Genomic DNA, 25,855 nt, shown 5'->3' on the forward strand with positions numbered 1-25,855 from the left:
CAAACTAGGCATGGGGGAAGCAGAATTGGACAGTGGGTTGTGGCATGGGACACTTCCCAGCTTCCCCTGTGCCTGGTGTACCAGGGAGCTAGAGGAGAGCATTCTCAGAAGCCCCCTCCGGCTCTGAGTTTGTGTTCAGTAACCTATCAGTTCCCTGTACCAGCTCCTTTTATTGCAGTACAGAATTATCCTTAGCCTACAAGGAATTGACAGGACTATGTGTGGTACTGGTGGTGGTTTGAAGCCAGGACTATTCTTTGGTATCCTCCCATGCAATTCCTATAGGAAGTCTCAATTCTAAACATAATTTTAAATTTTTTTCCCCAAAGTTCAAGATGCTTGTTTTTACAAACTTTTATTTTACCCATCTTGATAACTCCTGCCATTTAATGTCTTATTTGGGTCAATTACTTAGTAACATTTCAAGTTGCTATTTAGTACTTATAAAGATCACCATTAACCTAATTATGATTAACCTAATTTTAAAGTTCCAGCACTCTGTAGTTTGCTTTGTCTTGATGATTCTGGAACCAGGCCTGCTGACTTTTTTTTTCTTTTTTGAGAGAAAGAGAGAACAGAAAACATGTTACCACAGTTGTAAACCACAAAAAGGATTTCCATTGGTACATAATGGATTTGGTTCCACAATAAGGAAGTTCCTGAAGAATTTTTGTTTTATCAGCCTTCCTTCACTGTCTGTTTCCTCATGCAGGGCTTATATATGTATTTGTGTTATGGTACATTTTTTGGTCCATTAAAAAAAATGATTATGTGCCCAAAGATGTCTTACAAAAAAGTGTCAGGTCTTACAAAATTAGTTTGTTGAAGCTGAGTATCTCCCAAACATTTAGGTTTTCAAGTGTTAATTACAGTTCCAGGAGTTTAGGAAAACCCTAACTCCTACAGGAAATAAATAAAGGTGTGATTATGGAAAATAGGACTAAAGTTTTGAACTAATATTTGAAACTAGGAAATATTCTCTAGCTTTGGATGGTGTGAGCTTAATGGAGGTCTCATATCACTTTTTCTTAGAATGAGAGCTATTGCTAAGACACAGCTAAGAGGCTAGCCTTTCAACGTTCATTTCTATTAAAATAAATGCACTTTAGAACATTTTTCTTTGATGAATGTTTATTGACTAAATATGGCTTCGATTTTTTTCTTATAAAAAACATTACTTGGACATTACATTTACTGAGTTTCAGTTCAAAAGAAGTTCTAAGGCAATACTTATACAGTTGAAAGCAAAAGAGAAAAAGTAAGTGATACGAATACGCTTTCATGTTTTGCCTACTTGTGAAAAGTAACAAAATCCTACTAGAGATGTTTGGTACTAATTTTTGTCTTTCAACATTTTCTTAAGACTAAAAAATATATAAATCATTTACATAAAACTAAATGCAAAGGAAGGCACAGCTGGTTATAGTGTGTATATAAGCACGGTTCAGCATATGCAGAATTAAAGAGAAGAAAAGCTTCACATCCTTATTAGTTACATTGAAAACATTAAGGAAACTTCTTCACTGTCAGTGTTCAACACTTAAGAGCTCAGAGGATATAAAAACAAAAACATTGAGTCGCTTAATGCAAAACAGATTTCCATACATACTTGAATATATAAACAGATTTTTTTTTTAAATGGGAACGTAATTCTAGAATATCCGGTGTGATGAAAAGTGCAAACCAAATTAACAGAGGGTTTCACAATGTCCTCACGACACAGGTAAACGAGCCCATGGCGACAGATTTGTTTCTTCAGTTTACCAGTCCTTAGTTGTGGCCAGATGTCATCAGGACTTCTGGGAGCTTGAGGAAAGCAGTACTGGTGAAGCAGCTCTGTCCACACTGGGGATTGGCACTGGCATGTGGCCGTTCAGCAGTGTGGGAAACTGTAGGGAACAGAATGGTTTGTGAACAGTGAGTCTAAAAAGGCCAGACAGCAGTCCAGTCTTCTTTCATCCTGTGACAGAGCTCAGTTGCCAATCTAACCATGACATCACTACTGGATGCTTACCTGGGGCAAACAGAGAAAGGTCTAGGAAAACGTCCCTATTACACCACTTACCTAGGCTAGGAAACAATGAAAATGTCCTTTTAGGTATAGCTAATGCATGTTTGAGTCCTATATTTAGGAAGTTCCAAGCTATGTACATTAAATGTTGAGAAAAAATTAAGCCAAGACAGGAGAGTTGGTCATTATTAATGCTGTACTATGAAATTCACCGTCAGTTTTCTATACACTACAGAGAATTCTTGGTAATTGTTAAAAATGAGGAATGTTCTTCCTTTAAAAAAAGTATAGTAGAGTATATTTTGAAGATGAGAAAGCATTCTTTCTTCAATAAACTCTCAAACATCAGAGTAGAGTTGGTTTCTGTGTTGCTATAACTAAGTCAGATAAAAGACTGAAAGTTACCCTTTGAAAACAAGCTTCAAGTCTGAAGCAGATACATCAGGCCTATTCCCACTGCCCAGGAGCAAGTAAAGACCTCCCTTAAATATTTGACTTCTCCTTAGATTTTCCATTGCTTAGCATGTGTCAAAATGATCTCAAGCTGTCTTCTAGCTTAATCCCTGTTTAGTCCAGAAAAGCTAAATATTAACCTTCAGCACCAAATTTCAAACTACAGAATCTGGCACACGTCAGAAGTACAATAAATATTTGCAGAACAAGTAACCATTTTTACAGCTTTCAAACTTATTTTAAGAATTTATGTGTACTGCCCTTTGCTTATCAAGGGTGTCTTTTCATTTGGTATCTAGAGTCTACAAAGCAAGTTCTGTTATCTTCCTTTAACAGATGAGAAAATGGTTCCCTGATAAGCTAAGGGTCACAGCTAATATACAGCAAGGTGTAAACTCTCAAACAGCCCAACTTCTTGTTTTGTCAGGCTTAGGGGTATCTTTCATTACTGTTCACTTTAATACTTACAGTTTGTGTTTTTCTTAGTATTCTGGCATTTTAGTAGAAACTAAAATGCCTGCATTTTATCTACTTCAGCGCTGTTCTGAGTGTATGTATTACACTCTTCATTTAAGGCCTGTGTTCCTAATCACCATTCCCAAATGAACCCTGGTGGACCAGGTCTTGAATTTTCATTTCTTGGGTGTAGTTGTAGCTTCTTTCCTTCTCTTCCCCTCGTTTCTTTGTGTTTTTAAAGTAGTCAGCTTTTGCTTTGTTAGCCTTTTCTTTGTGTGAAATTATCTTATACTGCTCAAGGCCCACAGCTGCTTTCCCAACCTGTTCTCACCAGGTCCCTTCCCGTGGGCTTCCATAACTGATCTTGCAGGTCTATGCAGGCCTCAGCTGTGCTCTTCTCTACTGATACCTGTGCCCTCACTCCAGCCCAGGAGACACTTTTTCCTTAGGACCTCTGTCTTCTCCACTGCAAACAGCAACTCTGGCTCCTACAGCAGAACATCCTTTATCTTCAATTCCTCACATGTTGTCTATCTGCTCCAGCCCTGCCTTAAAACCTTGCAAATATTTGCTTGGTTGAGTCTGTTGAACTAAAAATCACAGAGCACTTTCTCCACTGAAAACTGAATTAATTCCATCTTTTTTCCATATGTGTCTGTACTTACTAGATGTGCTCCAAGTTTGATCAAAATCCGCTTCAAAAATTGGAGAGGACCTGAGCTATGGTAGCTCTTGCCTGCAATCCCAGCCACTCGGGAGACTGAGATCTAAGAATCACAGTTGGGAGCCAGCCCAGGCAGGAAAGTCCATGAAACTCCTATCTCCATTTAACCACCAGAAAACCAGAAGTAGAGCTGTGGCTCGAGTAATAAAGCACTAGCCTTGAGCACAAAGAAGCTCAGGGAAAGAGCCCAGGTCTTTAGTTCAAGCCCCAGGACCAGCAGGAAAAAAAAAAATTGGAGTGGAACAACATGTGACATGTGCTAAATCAATCTCCAAATGCCAAACTGTTCACTTGAAACCAATGGTTCACTTTATGTATAAATCCGTATGCCACACCCTTAACCCAATGTCTGGAATCTCTCTCTTATTAAAACAATCCTCAATTCCAGAAAGGCAAAAGTATCTTCTCCTTCCCTGAATTCTCCCAATATCTGTTGTACACTGTGAGCAAATTTGTCTCAAAGGAGTCTGAGTGCAAGGCACAAGCAGTAGCTCATCTAGCAAGCACAAAACCCTGAGCTCAAACTCCAATACTGTCAAGAATAAAATAGCGGCTGGGGATATAGCCTAGTGGCTAGAGTGCCTGCCTCGGATACATGAGGCCCTAGGTTCGATTCCCCAGCACCATATATACAGAAAACGGCCAGAAGCGGCGCTGTGGCTCAAGTGGCAGAGTGCTAGCCTTGAGCGGGAAGAAGCCAGGGACAGTGCTCAGGCCCTGAGTCCAAGGCCCAGGACTGGCCAAAAAAAAAAAAAAAAAAGAATAAAATAGCAAAAGCGCATGCACGCACGCACATGCACACACACACACACACACACACACACACACACTAATGGGATCTTCCATGCAGAAACCACTAAGATACCTCTGTGAAGGTCACCACAGGAACCCTACATGTATCACTTAAAGTTTGTTGTAGAGAAGTTATTTTTTATTTCTAGCAACATAAAATGTATGTGTTATAGAGGGGCTTATTATCCTCAAAAGTAATTACTTTCATTAGTTGAGAAAGCACAGAACAGTAACCTGAATTCTAAAAATGCATCAACTGCAATGTCCAGTTTTCAAAATTAAAGTCTTATTCCACTTGGCAGGTCTGGGTGTTTACCAATTTAAAAACTGCTACCTTCAATTTTTTTAACCACAAACTGCTCTTTTTAATAGGAAGGGTAATAATATTTTTAAAGCACCAATTTGTTTTCTCTCAGTCTCATGGTTCCAACCACAAAATAATGGCACAAGGCCATGCAACCTGCCAACCATCTAAACTGGTTTGTATTTTATTTATTTATTTTTTAGGGTTGTCTTTGGAATGGCTCCAGGAGAGAGAAATTAAAACTGAAACTCTAAGCAGATGGCCTTTAAATGCAGTAATTCATTCTGCAGAACCTTCACTTTCTCAAAGACCATCACAGAGAACTTGAATGAAATGTTTCTATTGTTGGTGGTATTGGGGTTGAAACTCAGGGCCTCACACTTTCAAGAAGATAAATGTGAGGTTGCAAGTTGCTCTACAACTTGAACCATGCCCCGAGCCCTTTTTGCTTTACTTATTTTTCAAGTAGGGCAGTGTAATTTATTATTGTTGTTGTTGAATCCAGGCAGGCCTGAGCCACAATCCTCATATAGCTCCTGTGTCACTGGGTTGACAGGAGGGTGTGTATCATCACTCTCAGGGTCTTGCTAATTTATTGTTAAGCCTGGCCTTAAAGTTTAATCCTCCCAGATTCCCACGTACCTAGGATTGCTGGTGTGAGCCAATGCACCTGTGTGGGGCCCAGAAACCCCACCCCTGCCAACTGCCAGGGCCTCTTGCACGCTAGGCAAGTTTGCTCTACCACTTGAGCTACACCCCCAAGCCCTTGTGTTTTCTTTTGGTTTTTTGAGACAGGGTCTTATTAAGCGGGCCCAGGCTGGCCTTGTGCCTACAATGCTCCTGTCTTTAAGGCCTTCCAAGTAGTTGGGATTATAAGCATGCATCACCATGTTCAATTTGCAGTAGTTTTTAATATACCACCTAAGTGATTCCATTGCATGTTAGTGCATGCATGCGTGCAACTCATGTGCCCACACTGGTCTGTGGGCTTGAACTCGGCCTGGGTGCTGTCCCAGAGTTTTTGTGTTCAAGGCTAGCACTCTATATGACTTGAGCCACAGCTTCCACTTCTGGATCTTTGTTTTTAATTAGAGATAAAAGTCTTAGAATTTTCCTGCCAGAGCTGGCTCTTTTTGAACTTCAATCCTTAGATCTCAGCTTCCTGAGCAGCTAGGACTACAGGTGTAAACCACTCATGCCTGGCACATCCCTGCTTTTGAGAAATAGTCAGTATGCACTAACCTCAACTCCTGAGACTTCAGGGAATGCAAGTCTCTTCCTGCCAAAGGATTAGTATTCCTCATCTAAAACTTTTCAGGTACTACCTGTGCCTACTGGTTTTTGCTTACTAGTTCTAGTTTTTACCTCCATGTTCATGTTAAAATGGCCCATAACATTGTGGCTGGGCTTGGCCATAGCTCAGTTTCTTGTGAGGAGAATGAAGGCCAGAGGAGAGAAAGAAACCCAATTACTCCAGAGATCTAGTCATACCATGACACCCTATCCCATCCTCCTAGGAAACTAGAGAAGCAGGAGAGCAATCAAAACTTCTAGTTCCACCATTCTTCCAATGAGACCATAAATCCCAGCTTATATACATGATTCTGGCACAGAGGAGGGACTAGGCAAATACCAACCTCAAGAGACAAAGTGACCAACCAGAGATACAGAAATGTTTCTAACACTTACCTTTTATTTTCATCTCTTTACAAGTATTTGGCATCTTTTTAATTGAACAATCACTAAGAAGTTATATTATTTGTGTACCAAGAAATGTTGCTCAGAGACACCAACTAAAGTGAGCAGGATAACACTTCAGGTCTCTTGAGGACCCAGGGTCTAGTGGAGTTTGCCAGATGAACAGAGAAACATTACAAAGTGCTAACTGCAGTCGGAGCCAGAGGCTTTTGTGAACCTCACTGTAACCCAACGATGGGAAGGGGGGACGGGGCGGGGCGCAGATGATACAAAGCTAGAATAAAATGAAAAGGCCATCTGTACTGAGTTACCTTTGCTCCTCTGGCTCTTATGGTTGGATGAGTAAAAATCTTTGGGTTTCAAAGAGAAAAAAAATACTGATATCCATATGCTAACAAGTAATGCTACTGGACATTCTAGAAGAGGAATGAATAATAAATGGGCTCCCTGAATACACAAGACCGTGCAAGGTAAAGTAGCTAAGTCTGCATATTTTTAACCAGATGCCCTAGATACTCTTTGATGGCGAAACAAGAGCTGGATTATGATTTATAGAACTATGTAGGTTGTTTTTTTATCCCAGTATGGGGAAACTATTCAAATGAAAACTAAGTTGATGAGTTGGATACTGTAAAATCCCTTATGAAGTTTTATAAAAATCTTTCAAGATTTATCCTTAATAGATTTACAGTTTACATAGTCTATTTATGGATTTGATGGTCTTACTTGTGGATAAGCCATTTATGGATAGTAGGTATGAGTCGTCGGCCCCTTCTGCCTCAATGAAAATACCTGCTCCAAAAGGGAGTGCAAGTGCAGCCTCATTTCTCTGAACATCTTTTAGCAACTAACATAGCAACCAAACCTGATAGAAACCACCCAGCAAGGCTTTGCAGAGAAGGGACATCCTTCAGTGTTCTACCTTGGCATTTTCATTTCCAAGTACTCACCTGGAAAAGCGTATTTGGCCCTTGCAGCCTGGCAGGACTCAGAGGAGCAACTGGACTAAGGCTGCTCCAGAAATGGATGCTGGAAAGCAGCGGACTTGGCGTCAGAAGCAATCCATTTGGTGTCTGGGAAACAAAGCAAACAGTTCTTGATAGAGGTTTGTCAGACTCCATCCAGACGATCAACTACAACCAAATGATTAGGTGTGCTCACCATGAACCAAGAAACCAGCAACCTCTTCTCAGCAATGCTGGGCAACTTTCTTGTTGCAATGCTGTGTGTGAGCAATCTAATTTTGTCCAATGCAAATATGAGCAGTTCATAAAGAAAAGAGATATCAGCAGGTTACCTTTCCTAAATGTTCTAGCAGAAAACTTAAAGTTGGTAGCAACATGTCTCGATGGCTTCTTCAGCTTGCTCCCCTCCTGGATTAAACAAAATTTAGTTTACAAAGAAAAGAGGATCCCAGGAAGGGGCTTTATTTCTAACCAAATTGTCTTTCTACAGTGGACCTCATAATGGGCATTACAAACACACATTTTTAAATGGCCTCTCAAGCCTCACTTTCTATTACCCACAGTCCTTTAAGGACTTGAGACTCTGCCAAAATACCCAGTAGCCATTTCTTCAGAAGCTCTGAGCTGAGTTGTCCAGATTTCACACTGGGTGGGGAGGGCTGGTGGGTAAGGGGCGGAGCTTCTTTCTTGACATGCAGGGTAGAGAGCCAAAAGTGGGTTTCCCAGACCAGTGACAGGGCCTGCATTTGCCAGCACTCAGGCAGCAGGAGTCTTGGCCTCCAAGGAAGCTGAAGGACACAGGGGCAACCCAGCCAGGCCAGTAAATACATAGCTTTTATTCTCAGCAGAGCCAGGCTCCCTGACCCAGCAGCCTTCCCCACATGGTGGCTCTGTCAATTAGGTACTTTGGGCTAAGAAGCAGCACAGCAGACACCAGCACTGCATCATGCTGGATGAGAACATGTTATTTTTCCTAGGATTGGCCTCTCAGTTGTCAAAGAGGGTTTGGGCTTAGACTAAACTCAAAGGTGTATTTTGTTCAGTGGAGCAGACACTAGCATCCAAAGGCTGGCAAACTGGAGTGCTGAAAGGGAAACATGTTTATTCCACATTACATGAGTCTTCAGTTCCATGGCATTTCCTACACACGGGATGACCTGGAAGGGGACTGGGATAAATGCATGTGGTTAAAGAACCTCTCCGTTTGTTCTGCTCCAGGGGAATTTCAGTGTACCAGGCCATCTGGCCTAACAATTCAGACTCAGGAGATCAACCTGAGCTCTGTTGAGCTCTGCCAAGGTCCAATCCCAGAACTGCTACCTACTAGCTAGTGGTTTATACTCTCTGTGCCCCAAGTTCCTAGTCTCTTAAATGGGTGCCTATATTCCAGGGTTGGTTGCTAAGAATAAGATCATCTTCATCTACAGCTCTTAATACATACCTAGTACACAAATACACGTGATGAGACATAGAGACTCACATCACACTGAGTAATCTCTAATACGTGGTTTTGAATGAATAAGTGAATCGGTAATTTAATTGGAAGTGTGCCTCACATCTTGTGTTTCATCTATTCATGGGAGAAATTCTCAACTGTGTACAGAAAAGTACCTAAATGTTCCCAAACAGATGGACTCCATTGAGTCAGCTGTGCTTTCTCAGTTGTGTTGGACTCAAGTCCTCAGGCTCAGGTCATCTGAGAACTACTATTTGCATGTTACTCTGCAGCCAGGTTCCAACCACAATATGTCACATTAGCATTTAATAACCAGTGTGTTCAGGACCTCCTGGTTGAGCCATCATGGGGGCTTCTCAAACGACTAAAGAGATTTCTAAACCACAACAGGTTTGCCTTTCATCCGAAGAGGTATATAAATATATACCTCTGGGCAATATGGAAGACTTGGGATTTATGTTTCCATAGTCTAAAATTTGGACACATGTCTGGACTTGAGATGTTTGCGCATTTGTTTCCAAGGGATACAGAATGTACTCAGAATACAGTGGCCTTCTGTTTCCCGTGGTTAATGTGTTTGAAATGTCTCTTATAATATATGCACATAAACATTGTGAAATGACTTCATTCGCTCCTCTGCCTCCTGTCCCTGTTCTTCCTGAAGCTTCGGTGGCCTTAAGGAAAGAACTTCTTGGTTACTTTAAAAGAACATTTCCTATAAAGCCTGCCCTGGGTTACCTCCCAAACTGTGAGCTTCTCTGGCATCTCTGCATGAGCTCCTAAGGCCAAAAAAGGTGGTGTGTGTGTATGTGTTATATATTGTAACCTGTAAGCTCATAGGTACAGAAACTGCCAATCCTTGCTAATCTTTGTATCTCCAGATTATTAGCAACCACCCAGGAGTTCAATGATTATCTCCCAAATGAATTGATTAAAAGGGGTTAAGCACTTGTTATGTGACTGAGAAGTATTTGTTATTTGACTCATATGGATGAGCTACTTAAATATTTTCTAGCCACACACCGGTGGCTCACACCTGTAATCCCAGCTACTCCGTAGGCTATTAGAGGATCATAATTTGAAGCCAGCCCAGGCAGAAAAGTCCCTGTGAGACTCATCTCCAACTAACCACTCACAAACCTGAAGTGGAGCTGTGACTCAAAGTACTAGAGCCTTGAGCAAAAGAGCTCAGCAACAGTGCCCAGGCCCTAACCAACAACAACAAACAAAAAAACAAACACTACTTTCTGATTACCTGATTGGATGGTCTCAGATAGTGGTACATCTTCCAAGCTTTAGGAATAGTAAGGGAAAAAAATCATTTGTGTACAAACATCCCTAATTTAAGAACTTCTATGGGGTTCAACAGAGACCATAGCATGGTAAGGTTAAAATAATAATAATAATGTGTGTGTATCAAATGAAGTGACTCTGATGGTCTAGAAACTCTTAAGAGTTGTTTTGAATCTCTAGAAACTCGGAGTTTTGACTCAAATAAAAACATGGTTTGGATTGTAAGAGAGGAGGAGACTCCCACAGAAGTTTGTAGAGCACTGGTCAGAAGAGAAAAGGGGGCACACTGAATGCCAGGTAGGTACGGAAGGTGTTGGGGGAAGAGCTGGGGACAAGGTGGTCGAGCTGACTATGAGAGAACCCCGGAGCAGAGGAAGGGAGGGTACTACCACAAATTGTTTGGGGCAACCTGCATCTGGGGAACCAAGGACTAAAAATTGGACATAGATCAGAAAGCACCCCAGGGCCGGGACAGCAAGAGGATGCCTTGCACCCTGACCACCCCTCAGACACACTCATGCCACTCCACACTACCACTTTTTGACTGGTCACAACTGTCTTGCTGAGCAGTAAAAAGAAAAAGGAAGGAAGCTTTAGCAATGTCAGCCCCTGCAGCCTGTCTCCACTCCACTCCCAGGCTGGCTCACCAAACTCCCCAGGGCACACAGACTCAGAGGGGAATGCGTGCCCACAGCCCATAGGTATCTGAGTTCAGCCTCTTGCACAGCACAAGAGACATGAAGGCAGGTCTTGGCGTCAGCAAGGGGAAATGCAATGTGCCAGCTTCTGATTCTGAATTAACTTCCCTTTTTTTAAGGAACCAGGTGGAAGGGACTGAATGGAAAAGGCAAATGAGAGGCCAGGTGACACTAAGGTATAAAAGACACAGAGACAGGCACCGGGGCTGCCACAGTGCCTGGATGGGGGGACCAGGACCCTCTTCCTTCTGTCTCAGTTTCAGTAACCTATGCCAACAGGCACAGAAGCCTAGCTTATCAACAACACTCAATGATCTCAAGGGCCATCACTCATGGGAACCAAGCGCTTTGGTTCCTTAGAGTCCCACAACGGCACAGGAAGGCCCTCTCTCAGCCTGGCCCCTGCTTCTGCTTCCTGCCATTCGCCTTTCTCCCCTCCCTTCCCTTGGAAAGATTTTGTTCCAATATTGAACCTCCTGGCACTGAGTCAACCAAGGCTCCCCACTCGAACCTCGTTTGAGCAGATTTTGCTCCCAGCTGTTCTAGACACCAACCTTCCTTCTAGTGGGTTCTATGTCCTAGACTATATCCACTTTTGAGATAAAAACAACACTGTTGAGATCCTCCTCTCAGGTCGAGGTCCCTCCTCTGATCACTCCAGCCAAGCCACCCTCACCCCACTGAGTAGAGCCACCTCTGAGTTCACAGCGTTCACTTACAAAGCTGCAGCGTGAACCTGAGCTCATTTCCTGGGCCAGATAGGGCTGGCTCCCATTTCACTCTATCAGAGAAGATGATACGGGTTCGCACAGAAAGTAGACACTGAAATAAGAGCTGATCTTGGCCTGGCCCTAGACCCCTCTCAATCTTACAGCTGTAAACACAACAGGCCAGGCTCAGATTGTCCACCCAGGCCACTTCTGGATACTTCCCTGAGCTACTGCGGGAGCCTCTGCTCTGGGCTATTTGTGCAGTGGTCCTTGCCAAGGGACAGTCTTATTTTCTTAGAAAACGGCCAATTTAGGAGCACATGTGCCCTTTCTTACCTATCACCAATGCCTGAGTCTCCCCTCTGTAACAGGGTGCATAGTATGACCACCTCATAATTGCTATGTCAACCCGGAGAAGCCACTGAGAGGAAAGCAACAGAGCTGCTCCCAGTTCTGCAGCCCGTGGGCTGTCATGAAGCAGGAAGCTGGCCTCATCCCCAGGGGATGAAAGCCGACATTTCTAATCAGGGCATGGGTTCGAAGGCAGATAATGGATAACTCGTCCAGAGGCAGCTGCCCACAATCCCATGCCTCAAGAGTCTAGCGAGGCACGACCTGAATCCAAGCCAGTGACTCCCCTCACCCCAGCCAGTGTTTCTTAACATCTGCCACCTCCATTTTCAAGGGGAAAAATACACCTTCCCACTGTGGCAATCAACTGGAGCAGCCAGATGGTTTACTTCACGGAAAAAGCTGCCCTCTCCTGGATTAAGAGCAGTCCCTCAGGCGGTACCCTGCTCCTTGTCATATGGACCTGCTCTTCCTCAGAACAGGCTGCTTTGGGTGATGACCACCCCGTCCTCTTGTTCCGTGAGGTCCTCGCATTGTCAGGCAACAACCAGATAAGTATAGCCCTATACCAACCACTAGCAAGGCCATGTCTGAAAGCAACAGGAAACTAGTGGCTGCTCCATGTTCTTCTCCCTCACTGGCCCCCAAGTGTGCTAGAATTAGTTCACAAGGCCAAACAGGGTCCTGAAGTACAAGTTTGCCCTTTAAATTTTCAATGGGGAATTGCTGTTTAGACCTGTGCTGCTTAGCTGGTGTGCACATTTCCTTTTGTTTTGAAACAAGGTCTCACTACATAGCCCGGGCTAACCTCCAACTTGTGATCCTTCTGTCTCAGCCCCCTTCCTGGGTGCTGCAATGACAGATCTATCCCCCCACACCCAGCTTTGCATGTTTTGCGTTATCACTTTAAGGTCATGAAAAGCAAGAAACTCATCAAGCACCCTTTGGGCACCAGTACACCAAACCTTTCCTCATGTGTGGAACCCAATCTGAGGATGGAGACCTTCCTGTTTCCATGGTGACTCTGGGGCCCTGGTCACAGGATTGTCCCTTGAGAGGCAGAGGAAGTGACTTTGGTGGTTCTTTTTCTGAGGCTGGATGTGAACGGCTCTTACCTGTGCAGTGAAGAAGGCTGGGGTGAGGGACCCCGAGGGGAGGGCTGGGCTGTTGAGGGCGATGGAGCCGATGTCGGTGCCTGAGAGCACCAGCGGGGGTGCAGAGATTTCCAAGCCTTTGGGTTTTTTGCCCTTTGGGGGGAGGGATGGAGACTTGGTCTTGGAGCCCGACGACAGGTTCAAGGGCTCCAGGGGATCCGAGTCATGGCAGGCGGCCTCTAGGAAGAGGCTTCTGTGTTCAGAAGGGAGGGGTGAGTTGGGGGACAGGGATGGGGACCGCGATGACGAAGGCGATGCAGATGAAATGCTGGCAGCATTTGGCAACATTAAAGAGGAGATCTTGGCTGAGACAGAGGAAGCCAGGAAGGCAGAGGCGGCCGCAGCCTCAGACGTGGAGGGCAGGGACACCACTGGCCGGGTGACATGCTTGTCAGCTTTATTGGTCACAAACCTGATGACAGTCCTGACTTCTTCCACAGGGGGGCTGTCGTCAGACGGCTCCTCCAGCTTCTCCGTCTTGATGGCTTTGAAGGCCTCTGGGGGGTTCTGCAGGGAGTTGATGGTGAAGGAGGAGTACAGGCCTGAGTGGATGTATTCATTGCGACTGGTGCTTTTGAGGGCGGACAAGCCATGCTTGTGGATCTCCCGACCCTCGGACGGCCCCTTGCAGTCGCTGTCCTGCAGCAGCAGGCTCTCCCGGCTCATCTCCACCGCGTGGGGATCCATCTTCAGGATTTCTGGGAAAGAGACGAACTTGTACACAAACTTCTGCCCGATCACCTTCTTGATGATATTCTGCAATTAAACCCAGAAGGAGACATTTGAGGTGTAGGTGCCAGAAACACTGGGGGGAGTGGGGGCAGTGTACACGGTCATAACCAATTTTTGCTGGTCATAGCCAATTTTTGCCAGCAGAGGCACCAAAAGATGCCCCAGGTATTTACATGACTTGGCTAAGGTGTGGTAGAAAGAAGTTTGAGGCTAAAGGCTGAGAGTTCATTCCAGTCATGCTACAGAGCAAGGGTGTAGTCTTTGGCAGGTTGCCATGTGCGGTTTCATTCTCAGCGGTACCATTCCCCAGAGTACAGTAACAGTCACCCTAGAGTAAGCACTTACTAATGGGGCTGCGATTATTCATCCTTAACTCATATCATCATAATAGCAATCTTAACAAGACAGGTGTTGTCAGTCCCATTTTTAAAACTAGGAAATAAAGCCAGGAGTGGTAGAACCAGCCTACGATTGCAGCTAAACAGGAGGAAGAGGTGAGAGGACTGTAGTACGAAGACAGCCTAGATCCACCCCACCCTCAAAAAGAGAAAGCATCTGAAAAAGAAAAACAAGTCAGATATGGTGGGGCACATGCCTGTAATCCTAGCTATACAAAAAAAGCAAAAGTAGGAGGACTGCAGTTTGATGCCAGCCCTAGCATAAAAATGATAACCTGTCTAAAAAATTAAAAGCAAAAAAGGCTAGTGGAGGTGTCTTAAGTGGTAGAGAGCTTGTCAAGCAAGTACATGGCCTTATCTTCAAGCTCTGATACTACCACCACCAATAATAATAATGATGATGATGTGAAATAAAAATGAGGAATAAGCTGAGAGCATGCAACATCCATTCAGCCAGAGGGAAGGGATAAGGGAATATTTCCATAATCAAAACATAGTGCTGTCTTGCCCACCACTGGGACTTGCAAGAAAGCAATGGGCTAGTCATGGGAAAGCCCTCAGTAAGCTGGAAAGCATTACAGAGACAGACATAAGGGATCATCACCAAATGCCACAGTATTTACTTAAGTCATGTGGCCAATTCTGTCTTTTTCGTTTTCTGCCAAGAAAACCACAGGAGGAAAAACAAACTTGTCTCCTTGGATATTTATGACACTCTCATCCTATTTTAAGTCGCTAGCATCTACTTCTGGCTCTTCAGTTTAGGGCTCCGGTCCTCATAGGAGAGTATATGACTGATTATCACTAGCAAAGTTTTCACAGCTCTTTGGAAGAAGGGTTTTCTATTCAAGACCATACTGCTCTGGTCCATGAATTCCCTGCAGAACACACCAGGTCCTGTGTGGACTCAGGGGATCCCGGGTGCTCAAGGGAGACAAAGATGGCCTTCCTCCGCATGAAGAACTAGCCACCTTCTGGGTAGAAAGGACTCCTGAAGGTCTCTTCATCAATGGATGCGGCACAAATGGGTATGAGAGTGGTATGTGCTTTAGAAGCAGCACCCACCACCAGCATGTCATCCCTCTCTCAGGCCCCACACCCCGCTGTCTGGAGGCTGGGAGGGATCATAAACAGGCATGGGAAGGGGAGTCCTATGCCCAGGAACCAGCAAGATTTACTGGCCATAGAGCATCAGCGATCCCTCACAGAGACGACATTATATTTTGATTCTCCTGTGAGCATGGTTTGGCTCTCAGTGTTTTGTTACTCAGTAGCCATCGGATAGGGAAGGATGCATGTACCATGTCACCAAAGCTTACAAGGAGGAGCTTCTCAGGGCAGGTCTCAGAGGAAGAGACTCACGTGTCCCCACTCTTCACAAAAAGCCCCAGCCAGGTGCCAGCAGCAGCACGCAGGAGGCTCACCATGCTGAGCAGTCCTGGTGGCTGCCATCCTGGGACTTGTGGCCACTGAATGGCTGGTCCACTGACCTCATTCCCATACTCGCACTGGCACACCTTCAGAGAAATCTGGGGAACTGAAAAGTTCTACGTAGGCTTGGTTGGCGGTGTTTCTGCCGAGTGTAACACCAGATCTGGGTAGAGAATGTGCCAGAGAAAATCAACTGCCAACATGAAAAGGTCGAGTAAGGGTGTCACCGGACCCACCAGACCCAGAGCCATGTCCGTGTGCTGCAAGGGTGCTGTCCTGGAGTGCCACTGCTTCCTCTCCAAATTCCAGGGCACTTTTATGGATCATACAGGGTATTTTCTCTTCCTGAGGAAAGACTTTATTTTCCTTATCCAACATGAGTGAATTTTTTGAGCCCCCAAAAATTTACACAGAAGAAAGGGAAAAGAGAAATAATCATTTTGTTTGGCCTGTCTTATAAATAAATTGGTTAAATACACACACACACACACACACACACACACACACACGTGTCTCACACCTATAATCCCAACTGCTTCGGAGGCTGAGATCAGGAGGACCATGGTTCAAGTCTAGCTGGAACAAAAAAGGAACAAGACCTCATCTCAACAGGCCTATGATCCAAGCTCAATATAAGGTGTCGGTCGGAGTATCATGCTCCAAAGGTCTTGCTGGCCCTGAGCAAAAGCATAAAACCTTACTTAAATAACTAAAACATAAAAGGCCTGGGGGCAAGGCTCAACTGGTGGAGTAGTTGACTAGGAGAAACCTTGAATTTAAAACACAAAACAGAACAACAACAAAAAAAACCTCATGAAACTTTCCTACAGACTCAGAACACTTTAAAGAGGGATTGTATTTGGACAAATCACTAAGTAATTCAGAGCTTGTTAAAATGATTTTAAAAGATAGAAATATTGGGAAGGAACCACCTCAGTAGCTGCTGCCTGGGCAGGCAGAGCGCAGAAAGCATGCAAGCAAGTTCACCAGGGAGTTTGTGGGTGGCACTGACCGAAGGAGCTGGCCAAAGGAGGAAGTAGGATCTGGCTTCCCAGCAGAGTAACCTGGGGCTAAAGACAGAATGGAACTGGGCAGGCAGCGGGCAGGGTTGGGCAGAGCAGGAGTTCAGAGGAATGCAGTCCAGCATGTCTGATGGCCCAGGACAGCCCAGGGAATGGAGGAGGGGCAGTGATGTGGGAAGAGCTCTCTGCAGTCTCCAAAGGGGAAGCACCCTTGCGAGACACCCAGTCCACAGTAATAACTGATGGAACTCGGTGCACACACTGCATCTGGTCAAGCTCTGCCCTGAGAAGTGGACAAGCAGCAACTCATTTAATCCTCTTGGAACCATGATTATTCTCCCCACGTGAGACAAGAGAAAACTGAGGCTTGAGGAACATAAATCACACCCGGTTCCAAGCCTGTACTAGGGAATGACGGCTGGCACCAGGGCAGTCTGACCCCTGGGCTCTGGGCCACTATGGAAGGTGACACAAGTCAGCCTCGAAAGTTCAAAGGGGACTCTTATTATGGTAAGTCATGAAGATATTTAGAAAAAGTGAGTTTTCACCCTTCCATCTCAGACTACAGTATTTGTGGCTTTTAGTTGCCTGGCAACCTGGTAATGCAACTATGTGTCCAGTTGAGTCAATGACGTTTGGCCTGGTGTGGAGACAGCGGCACACATCTGCCTCCCCTACATGTGTGAGACCCTCCTCTTCACCATCTCTTAACCGGGGCCTGCTCCATGCCAGCACTGCGAGAGCGCTACAGGCAACAAGGAGGGGACCAACCTGAGAGAAAGGGGAAAGCAATGCCCTCACACACAGCCACAGTGGGGCTTCCACACACAGAGTAGACATGCAAAGGGACATCGCTGTCACCACAGCCATGTTGTCTTGGTGACCAGGCAGAAGTCTGGAGGGTTAGCACAATGGCAGAAGGGAAACGCTGAGTTGGCAGATCCCTCCAGGCCGGCTCTCCTGCAAGAACAGGTGTGTCCATGAATGTGTTTGAATATGTGTGTGTACACACACACATACACACATACACACACACATACGCTAATCTGTTCAGTGTCTTCCTTTGAAGAAGCAAGTGGAGCATGCATAAATAATCCCCATACAGGGAAGGCTGTTTAAATCATGTAAGTTGCACTCTTTCTCCTATATATTTAAAAATACTAAGTCAATCCATGTACATAGTTATTATACCTGATAGTGACAAGTGAAAAGCAAAGAGCAAAAGGCATAATTCCTTTTTCAAATCTCTTCCATTCTGTGCCTGTGGAAACCTGAAAGGTGAAATCTGGAAACAGGAATGGCCAAGTGTAAAGAAACAATACTCCTATTACGTTTTGTAATAAAAAATCATATTCAATGCTAAGTAATAATAAGACATGTGAGGTAGTGACTCACATCTATAATCCTAGCTACCTGAGTAGCTGAGATCTGAGGATTGTGGTTCAAAGCCAGCCCAGGCAGGAAAGTCCATGAGACTCTTTTTCTCTAACCACCAGAAAATTGAAAATGGAGTTTTGGCTTGAAGGGGTTGAGCATTCGCCTTGAATACAAAAGCTCAGGGATAGTGCCCAGTCCTTGAGTTCAAGGCCCCACAACCACCAAAAGGAAAAAAAAAAACAAGCTGGAAATGGAGATGTGGCTCAAGTGGTAGAATGCTAGCTTTGAACAAAAAGGCTCAGGGAAAGCCCCAGGGCCTGAGTTCAAGCCCCACCACTGTCAAAAATAAATAAAAATAAATAAATGAATAAATAAATGAGTGAGTGAGTGAATGAATGAATAATCATGTGTCTTTCATGGACTCAGACCTGCTATCCAGTCACCCATCTCCTCTCTGGAGGACCCGAGCCCTGACCCCTGGAATGTCCACCACTGATTGCTCTCTGGAATCACAGGCTTCCTTCTGCCTTTGCAACTCTCCACTTGGCCTTAAAACTAAGGGAGGCCAGCAAAGGGGTCCCTGCTCAGTTCACCCTGGTTAGCAGAGCTACGACACCAGGATGGGGGAGTCCAACAAACACCCATTTACTGTTAACATAAAGACTGCTGTTCGGGATTGAGTTCAAATACCATGTGCCTCAGTTTCCTCTTCTACAAAATGGGGACTGACCTATCTACTTAAAGCTTGGGCCTGACTGCCCAAGAAAGCCACCCATCGACTGTAATCTATACCCACATCTTAATATCATTATTGCTCTTATATCCCCATTGAAACACAAGCAAACATAAGCAGTCCCTGTCGGCCCGAATGGCAGAAGGCCCAGCATATTTCATTTGCTCTCCTACCCACACTTCTGGTCACGTGGTCTATGGCACACAGGCAGAACAGCACTTGGCTTACCATCTCAACAAGCGGAGACATATGACGCTTCCTTTTAGCGGAGTTCAGACAAGAAATAGACACAGGCTCAAAGCATCTCATGCTGAACACAGGCAGCACTTGACATCCGCCAGGAACAAACCCTCCCATAACCTAATTAATTCCGGGGGGAGGGGGTGTGGAGGGAGGAGCTGTCCTATGTTAGAGGACAGAGATGGCAGCCTAAGGCAGAGCCAGAGCCGCTGCCTTGGCTCTCTCTAAGGAGATGTAGATACTAACCAGACATCCAGCCGAATCCGGCTGCTGTCCAATCCTTTCAGAGCAGACAAAAGTTGCTGATGGTGTCACCTGAGGCCACAACTTCTGTGGGGACTCAACAGAGGAGAGCAATGGGAGCTGCTAGCCTGAGCACCTATCACAGGTCTCAGGCATGGGTGCTAGCAGGCATACATAATGATGGAGGCTCTGGGCCACCCTCCAAGTCAAGAGTTAGTGCTCTCACTTTGGATAGTGAGGTTGTAGCCACCATTTCTCCACATAAGAGTGGGTTAAAATATTTGGAGCACTGGGTCACTCGTTCAGACAGCAGGGCTGAATCGGCATTTCCCTGTGTCTTTAAACAGACATTAGGTGGAAAATGAAAATACACACGAGATGACTCTAATTATTATTATAATAATTATTATTATTATTATCATTTTGTCAGTTATGGGGCTTGAACTCAGGGCCTGAGCACTGTCCCTGAGCTTTTGTGTGCTCAAGGCTAGCGCTCTATCACTTCAGCCACAACACCACTTGCAGTTCTCTTGTGGTAAACTGGAGATGAGAGTCTCATGGACTTTCCTGTCTGGGCTGGCTTTCAACCATGATCCTCAGATCTTAGCCTCTTGAGTAGCTTAGGTTTATAGGTATGAGCCACCAGCACCTGGTGACTCCATTATTTTTAAGGAACTCATTTTCCCTATAGTTACATTTATGTTGGAAGGAAGGAAGGAAGGAAGGAAGGAAGGAAGGAAGGAAGGAAGGAAGGAAGGAAGGAAGGAAGGAATTTCTTATATGGTGCTTTGAGTCTCATAACTCTCAGCTATCCATTTCACAGATGAGGAACTGTACACAATTGGCCACAGCAGATGTCTCTAAGCCTCAGGCTTCTCCAACTACAGCCTTTCTTCAGCTCATCTGGGTTGCCACTCAGACCACACAGTCTGACTCACTCTTTTCCGACACAAAATCTGAGCTGTCCTCTCTCCAAAGTGAATAATGTCTGTAGGCGTGACGCTTAAACTTCCATCTTCTTAACCAGAAAACCTCCCAACAAACACGCAGGGACACTTTCTGGGCCGTGTGGGCTCTGTTGCCTCTTAGTCTAGGCTGTCTGAACTGGAGGACCCCTGAGTGGTCAGTTTGCCATATTGGGCTTGGGTTTTTTGTTGTAGGTCAGGTCTCTCTGCACCAGGGAGCATCTTATGAAAGGGTCCCTTGACCCCATCAACTTCTGCTGCTCCTAGCCATGGCATCTCCCCCCAACTCCATTGTGAGTTTAAGTGCTGTCCCCCAAGTTCACACCCACCCAAAACCTTAGAATGTGGCCTTATACATTTAGAGACATGGTCATTAAGAATGTAATTGGTGACGGGTGTCAACACGGAATCATCATGGATTTATGATTGGCACAAAATCAATAGTTGGTGTCCTATGAGAAACACACACACACACACACACACACACACACACACACACACATATGCATAGAGCGGAGGATGTGGCTATAAGCCAAGGGCTGCTGGGAGCTACCAGCTGGAAGAGACACCGGATGATCTTCCCTGGAACCTGCCAAGGGCCTGGAACCTAACCAACAGACTCTTGGTTTCCTGGATTATGAGAGAATAAATTTCTGTCTCTTTGAGCCACCAAGTCTGTGGTTATTTATTTTAGTATCCCTGGAAACCATTTTTATTCTACTTTCATTTTCATGTTGTTTTTAGTGGCACTGGAGGTTGACTCTTGCTCACAGGTAGCAGGTGCTCTACCACTTTAACCACTACCACCACCATCCCTCGTCCTGGGGGACTTTCTAAAAGTCACCTGTGCTCAGCAGGGAAACGGAGGCTAGGTGAGCGTCTCCCTGGAGTGAGGTCAGTACCCACGGGACACTGCCACGGGCAGCGGAGAAGCTGGCAGTCCTTTGTCCAAGGCTTAAATCTGGAACATGCACACCCACAAACACATCCACACCCCCACACGATCCATTTCAAACTTCTAAGAATAAGGCACTGCCAATAAAAGGGCTCTAAATCTGGCCGGGAATCAGCTGACTCTGGGCGGGGGAGGTTTGCTTGTGGTTTGGGTTGAGATTTCTTTAGTTCCTGGCACTGAGAAGCTACAATATGAATTGTCTCCGCAAACAGGGCCAGCCTGAAGTGGGGAGGCTGCTCTGCCTGGCTCCTGGGGCAACCGAGGGACTCTGCAGTGGCTGCAAATATAAGCGCCATTTTGCTGGCTGGGCAGGGCACTCTGACAGGAAGCTCAGATTGAACATCTAGGGCATCTTTCCACCACGGCCTTCTTCTTGGCTCATGGCTGCTTCTCACTGGGCCTGAGTCCTGGCTCTGTCTAATCCCTCAAGGGTGTTTGTGGTCAGCCCGCCACAGGCCTTGGCGTTGCCCCTGCTGGGTGGGAGCCTGCTGTGATGATGGGCTCTGTGGCTCCAGTGACCATCTCTAGTGCTGGCACATGGTGTGGGGACCAGGGGCCACGGGACTCTGGGAGTGTGCTCTCAACCTGGCTTGGCCATTGATTTCCTTAAAAATCACCTCTCAACTTGGCAGTGTAGCTCAGGGGTAGAGTCCTGGGTTCAGCTTCCAGCATGAAACAACAACAACAACAACAAAAGAACAGGAAATGAAAACTGAAGTCCTCTCCTCTCCAGGGTGCTTTCTCCCTAAGGGGGTGACAGGCAGTGGGAGATGGTTTCTACCTGTGCCAGATGTCTGTCCCTTCACCCACATGTACTACAACCCAGCACCTCAACCCAACACCACACAGCCCAGCACCAAAGCCCAATCCCACAGCCTAATACCTGAGCCCAACACTTCAGCGGAGTACCACAACCCAATACCACATCCCAGAACCTCAGTTTAGTACCACAGCCCAACGTACCAAAACCCAGCACCACAGCCTAAGAAGCACGGAGATGTCAGGGACGGTGAGGAAAAGCAGCCCCGGGGAGGTGGCCACAATGACAGCAGGAAAGGGGAGGGGACATGGAGCAGGAAAAGCAGCCACCACTGGCTGGAGGGGCGTCTAGGGTGAGCCAGGCAGGGAAGACACAGATCCCAGGGAATGCTGGGTGGGGAGCTGGAACCCACAGGTTGGGCAGACAGTAGGAAAAAGTTTGGACGCTTTCCTATGGCCACAGAGACCTGAAGAAGTGCCAAGCAGAAGAGAGCGGGGTGCCAGAACCAACACCTCCCATTCTCAGCTGGCTCAAGTATCCTGCCAGCAGTCTTTCCATTGTCATCTTGATTTAAAAAAAAAAAAAGAAGAAGAAGAAGAAGAATATTGGGAGCCATCTCTTCTTTCTGCCTGCCTTGGTGTAGCAGTCAGCGACATGAGGAACAAAGGATTCCAGTGTGCTGCCCCACCGGTCCGGAGATCAGCAGCCCTAGAACCCTGCAGCTCTGCAGTTACAACGCTGGACCTTGGAGCCGAGGATCCTAGGCTGAGGCCCGGCCACTGAGCAGCTGCTCCATCTTGGACCTGCTCTCCCAACATCCTCACCCCCCAAGGCTCAGTATCCCCATCCTGTAGGTGCCCACTTCTGACCCGAAGGCCGGGTGCGATGGGAATTTGATCAGGAGTAAATACACGCGAAAGTGCCGGGTAAAGCGGCTGACTTAAACGTGCTCCGTCCACGTGTACCTCCCTCTTTCTGTTCCACCCGAGGTGGGGGCTGGGCACAGGCCGCCCAGAGGAGCAGCTGGTAGCTGGTGGGTGGTGGGAGTATGAAGTGAATGTTAGGGGTTCTGTCAGTTCGTCTTCCTAAGCCCTATATTTCCCTACAGCTAAGAGCCCCGGGAGCAGGAAGGCTGGTGCTTGGCAAGTGTTGGCTCAGTGTGGGCCGGGCCCCAGCCCCAGCCTGACGCAAGTGGATCTGGCATGGCTGCGCGAGTGTTGGCAGCCATACCCAGGGAGCAGAAGTGTCCTCCGTGTGCATGGAGCTTGGGGCCTGGCTCATCCTTGTTCCTTAGCAACTGTCCTATTTGGGGGCTTGCTGAATACCACGGGGATGCCAAAGGCAGGAAGCACCCCCAAACAACAAGTCTGAACCTTCCCCCTGCAGAATGGCCACTTCCGCTGGCTTTGACCCCCCCCCCCCCGGGCTAGGGCACCAGATTGGAACACCTGCAGGAAGTGTTTCCCCCACCCACCCCAGTCTCCAGGCAGCTCTGCCACCCCAGGTGAGAGCGCAGTTGCCATCTGTCGTCCTTCAAAGCAGCCGAGTGGCTGATAGGGTACAAAGAAAAGCAAAGACAGGCCCAGGGCGAGGCACGGAGGCCCCAGTCCATACACAGAAAGCTGACACAAAGCCAAGAGAGATGGAACTTCTGTGGAATTCCACCACCAATGAAAACATTCTAGAAAGCCCGAGAATATGAACACTTGCTGGAATTCTATTCTTTCTCCGCTCTGACAACATCCTTGTATCTTTGCAAAATTTATTTTGGGGCAATGATAGGTAGAATCCTGCCAGGGGCAGGCTTCTTGACATAGGTAGTTGATCTCAAATATGGATTATTAATACAAAGACTTTCTGGTTGTGAGGGCATTCCCTATTGGAAATGAATTGATCAATCCAGGTAAGAAGGCGATGTGTGTGCTTCCAGGAATGTGCCACCAATGACTTTGTCTTGACCGTGCTCCCCTCACCCCCTCTCCATTAAGTAGAGAACATTCGGCACCTACTGAGGCTAAGCCGGGCCATTGCTGCAGAGACGGAAGCACCTCTCATCCTGTCTCCATCTTCCTCTGGGGAGACGGAACTGGCAGATTCTCCCAGCCTCAATCCTTCTAGGATAAACATCTCTGCCAGCAGCAAGGACAAAAGGTGTATTGGACAGAGAAGATGAAGGACTGTGTAAGCTTCCAAGTCTCTCAGAAACAGCCCAGAGCAAAAGAAAGCTGCCCACCTTACATGAGTGCCAGCCTTGCCCTTCTCCCTCTGGGGTTTCTGCACTGCAAGGCCTGGCACTGAGACTGGAATGGGGCCACACATCCAGCAAAAAGTTGCTTCCCAGTAAGTGGCCACAAAGACTGAAGCTGTGAGATCATAGTGCAAAACCATCTGTACCAAGCAGCAGAAAAGGAGGTACGGATTTTTATTTCTAAAATGCAAATCTGACCACTTCACTCAGTGGCTTTCGACCATTGCCTGGCTGTCAGCAGAGAGCAAGCACCTGGTGTGGCCAGATTCAGTCTGTGTCCCCGACCTTCTCTCTCTCTTCCCAGCACGAGAGCTCTGGGCTGGGGAAGCACTTCCCCGCCTACCATGCTGGCCCTCTCTCACCTTCCAGCCCAATTCACACAGTCCTCGACACCCAGGAACTCTTCTTTCTGCCTTACTTCCCTCCCTCCCACTCCCAGAAAGCCTGGTGGCAGCAAATCCACACTAATAACCCCCCTACATTTGGGGAGAGAAAGGATTTTTGTGTCCATCTTCCCGCCCTGGCCATCAGCTGCTAATCCACACAAGGGGAGGGAGGGACGTTTTCCCAGGAACAGCTGAATAACTGAAAGTGAAGGAAAGGAGCCCTGCCAGCTGATGGCCATGTGGAACAGAAAACAACCTGGAGTTTATTTAAGAAGCCAGGTAGAATGACTCATAATCCCAACCACCTAGGAGGCTGAGGAAGGGACGATCAAGGTTCCAAGCCTGCTCAGCCAAAGAAGACTTGAATCCCAAGAGTCCCTTCTGTCCTCAGAGTCAGCCTGTAGAGTGTGTGGCAGCCATCGAGGCCAGACAACAAACTAATTTGGTAAAGAGTGAGTAAAACAAGTTGTTGGCCTCTTAGTAAGTAGAAGAGATCCTCTCAAGGATCTCCATAAATTTTCCTTCTGGAAAATTCAGTTTAAGCCTGTGAGGGGGTGGGGGCGGAATGCTAATCTAGATTTCACATCATTGGAGTGACATGAACAAACCCCCCCTCATGGGACTTACAGTGCCCCTGGCTGAGGTGACTGTGGCATGTGCACCAGTACCCGGTCCCCAGCAGCTGAGGTTCCCTCAGACGCAGGTGCAAACAGCACCCTCTTCTGATCGGCCCACTTCTCAGGCTGAGCAGGGGCCATGCAGCCCAGCCTACTGGGCCCATGCGCGGAGTGCGGCTCCCTGAGCCGGTGTCACTCCTGTCCTGGAAGGCCAACGGGGTCTTCCCAGCAGCCTCTCAAGAGCTTTATTTGGGGGAGTGAGGTGTTTGTCAGCCTTTCCAGACATGTACACTAGTGAACATATGAGGAAGGAATAGGGCTAGACAGCAGGAAGCACTAACCCAGGCCCCATTAATAACAGGGCCCAGTACTAACTCAGGGTCCAGTACTAGCCCAGGGTCCATTAATAACAGGGTCCAGTACTAACTCGGGCTTCAGTAACTAACCCAGGGCTCAGTACCAACTCAAGGCCCTGTACTAACCAAGGGCTCATTACAAACTCAGGGTCCAGTACTAACCCATGGTCCATTTCCAACCCATGGTCTATTCTAACTCAGGGTCCATTACTAACCCAGGGTCCATCCCAGGGTCCAGTAATAGTCCAGTGCTGGAGCCTTGGAGTAAGCTCTTCTTCCCACATGAGCCTCCTGGTAAAAAAAAAAAATCCTCTGTCCTTCTGATGA

The 25,855-nt window shown here is 46.6% G+C and overlaps 1 protein-coding gene and 2 long non-coding RNA genes across 3 annotated transcripts in view; 2 read left to right on the top strand and 1 right to left on the bottom strand.

The window, feature by feature from the left end:
- Positions 1–342: 342 nt before the first annotated feature.
- Positions 343–25,855, bottom strand: part of Elk3 (ETS transcription factor ELK3) — a 56,563-nt gene continuing 31,050 nt past the window's right edge. The window contains exons 3-5 of the mRNA XM_048357794.1: positions 13,027–13,821; positions 7,389–7,511; positions 343–1,889 (exon numbers count right to left, since the gene is read on the bottom strand). Coding sequence (XP_048213751.1) covers positions 1,791–1,889; positions 7,389–7,511; positions 13,027–13,821 — 1,017 coding nt within the window. The 3' untranslated portion in view covers positions 343–1,790. The remainder of the gene's footprint in view (positions 1,890–7,388; positions 7,512–13,026; positions 13,822–25,855) is intronic.
- Positions 7,808–25,826, top strand: LOC125359936. Its single transcript, XR_007212623.1, has 3 exons — positions 7,808–8,069; positions 23,376–23,380; positions 25,816–25,826. It is a non-coding gene; the product is annotated as an uncharacterized LOC125359936 (long non-coding RNA).
- Positions 12,291–20,893, top strand: LOC125359930. The gene is made up of 3 exons (XR_007212622.1): positions 12,291–12,681; positions 16,617–16,623; positions 20,881–20,893. It is a non-coding gene; the product is annotated as an uncharacterized LOC125359930 (long non-coding RNA).

The sequence above is a fragment of the Perognathus longimembris genome, chromosome 1 (assembly GCF_023159225.1).
Source record: "Perognathus longimembris pacificus isolate PPM17 chromosome 1, ASM2315922v1, whole genome shotgun sequence".
Lineage (NCBI taxonomy): Eukaryota > Metazoa > Chordata > Mammalia > Rodentia > Heteromyidae > Perognathus > Perognathus longimembris.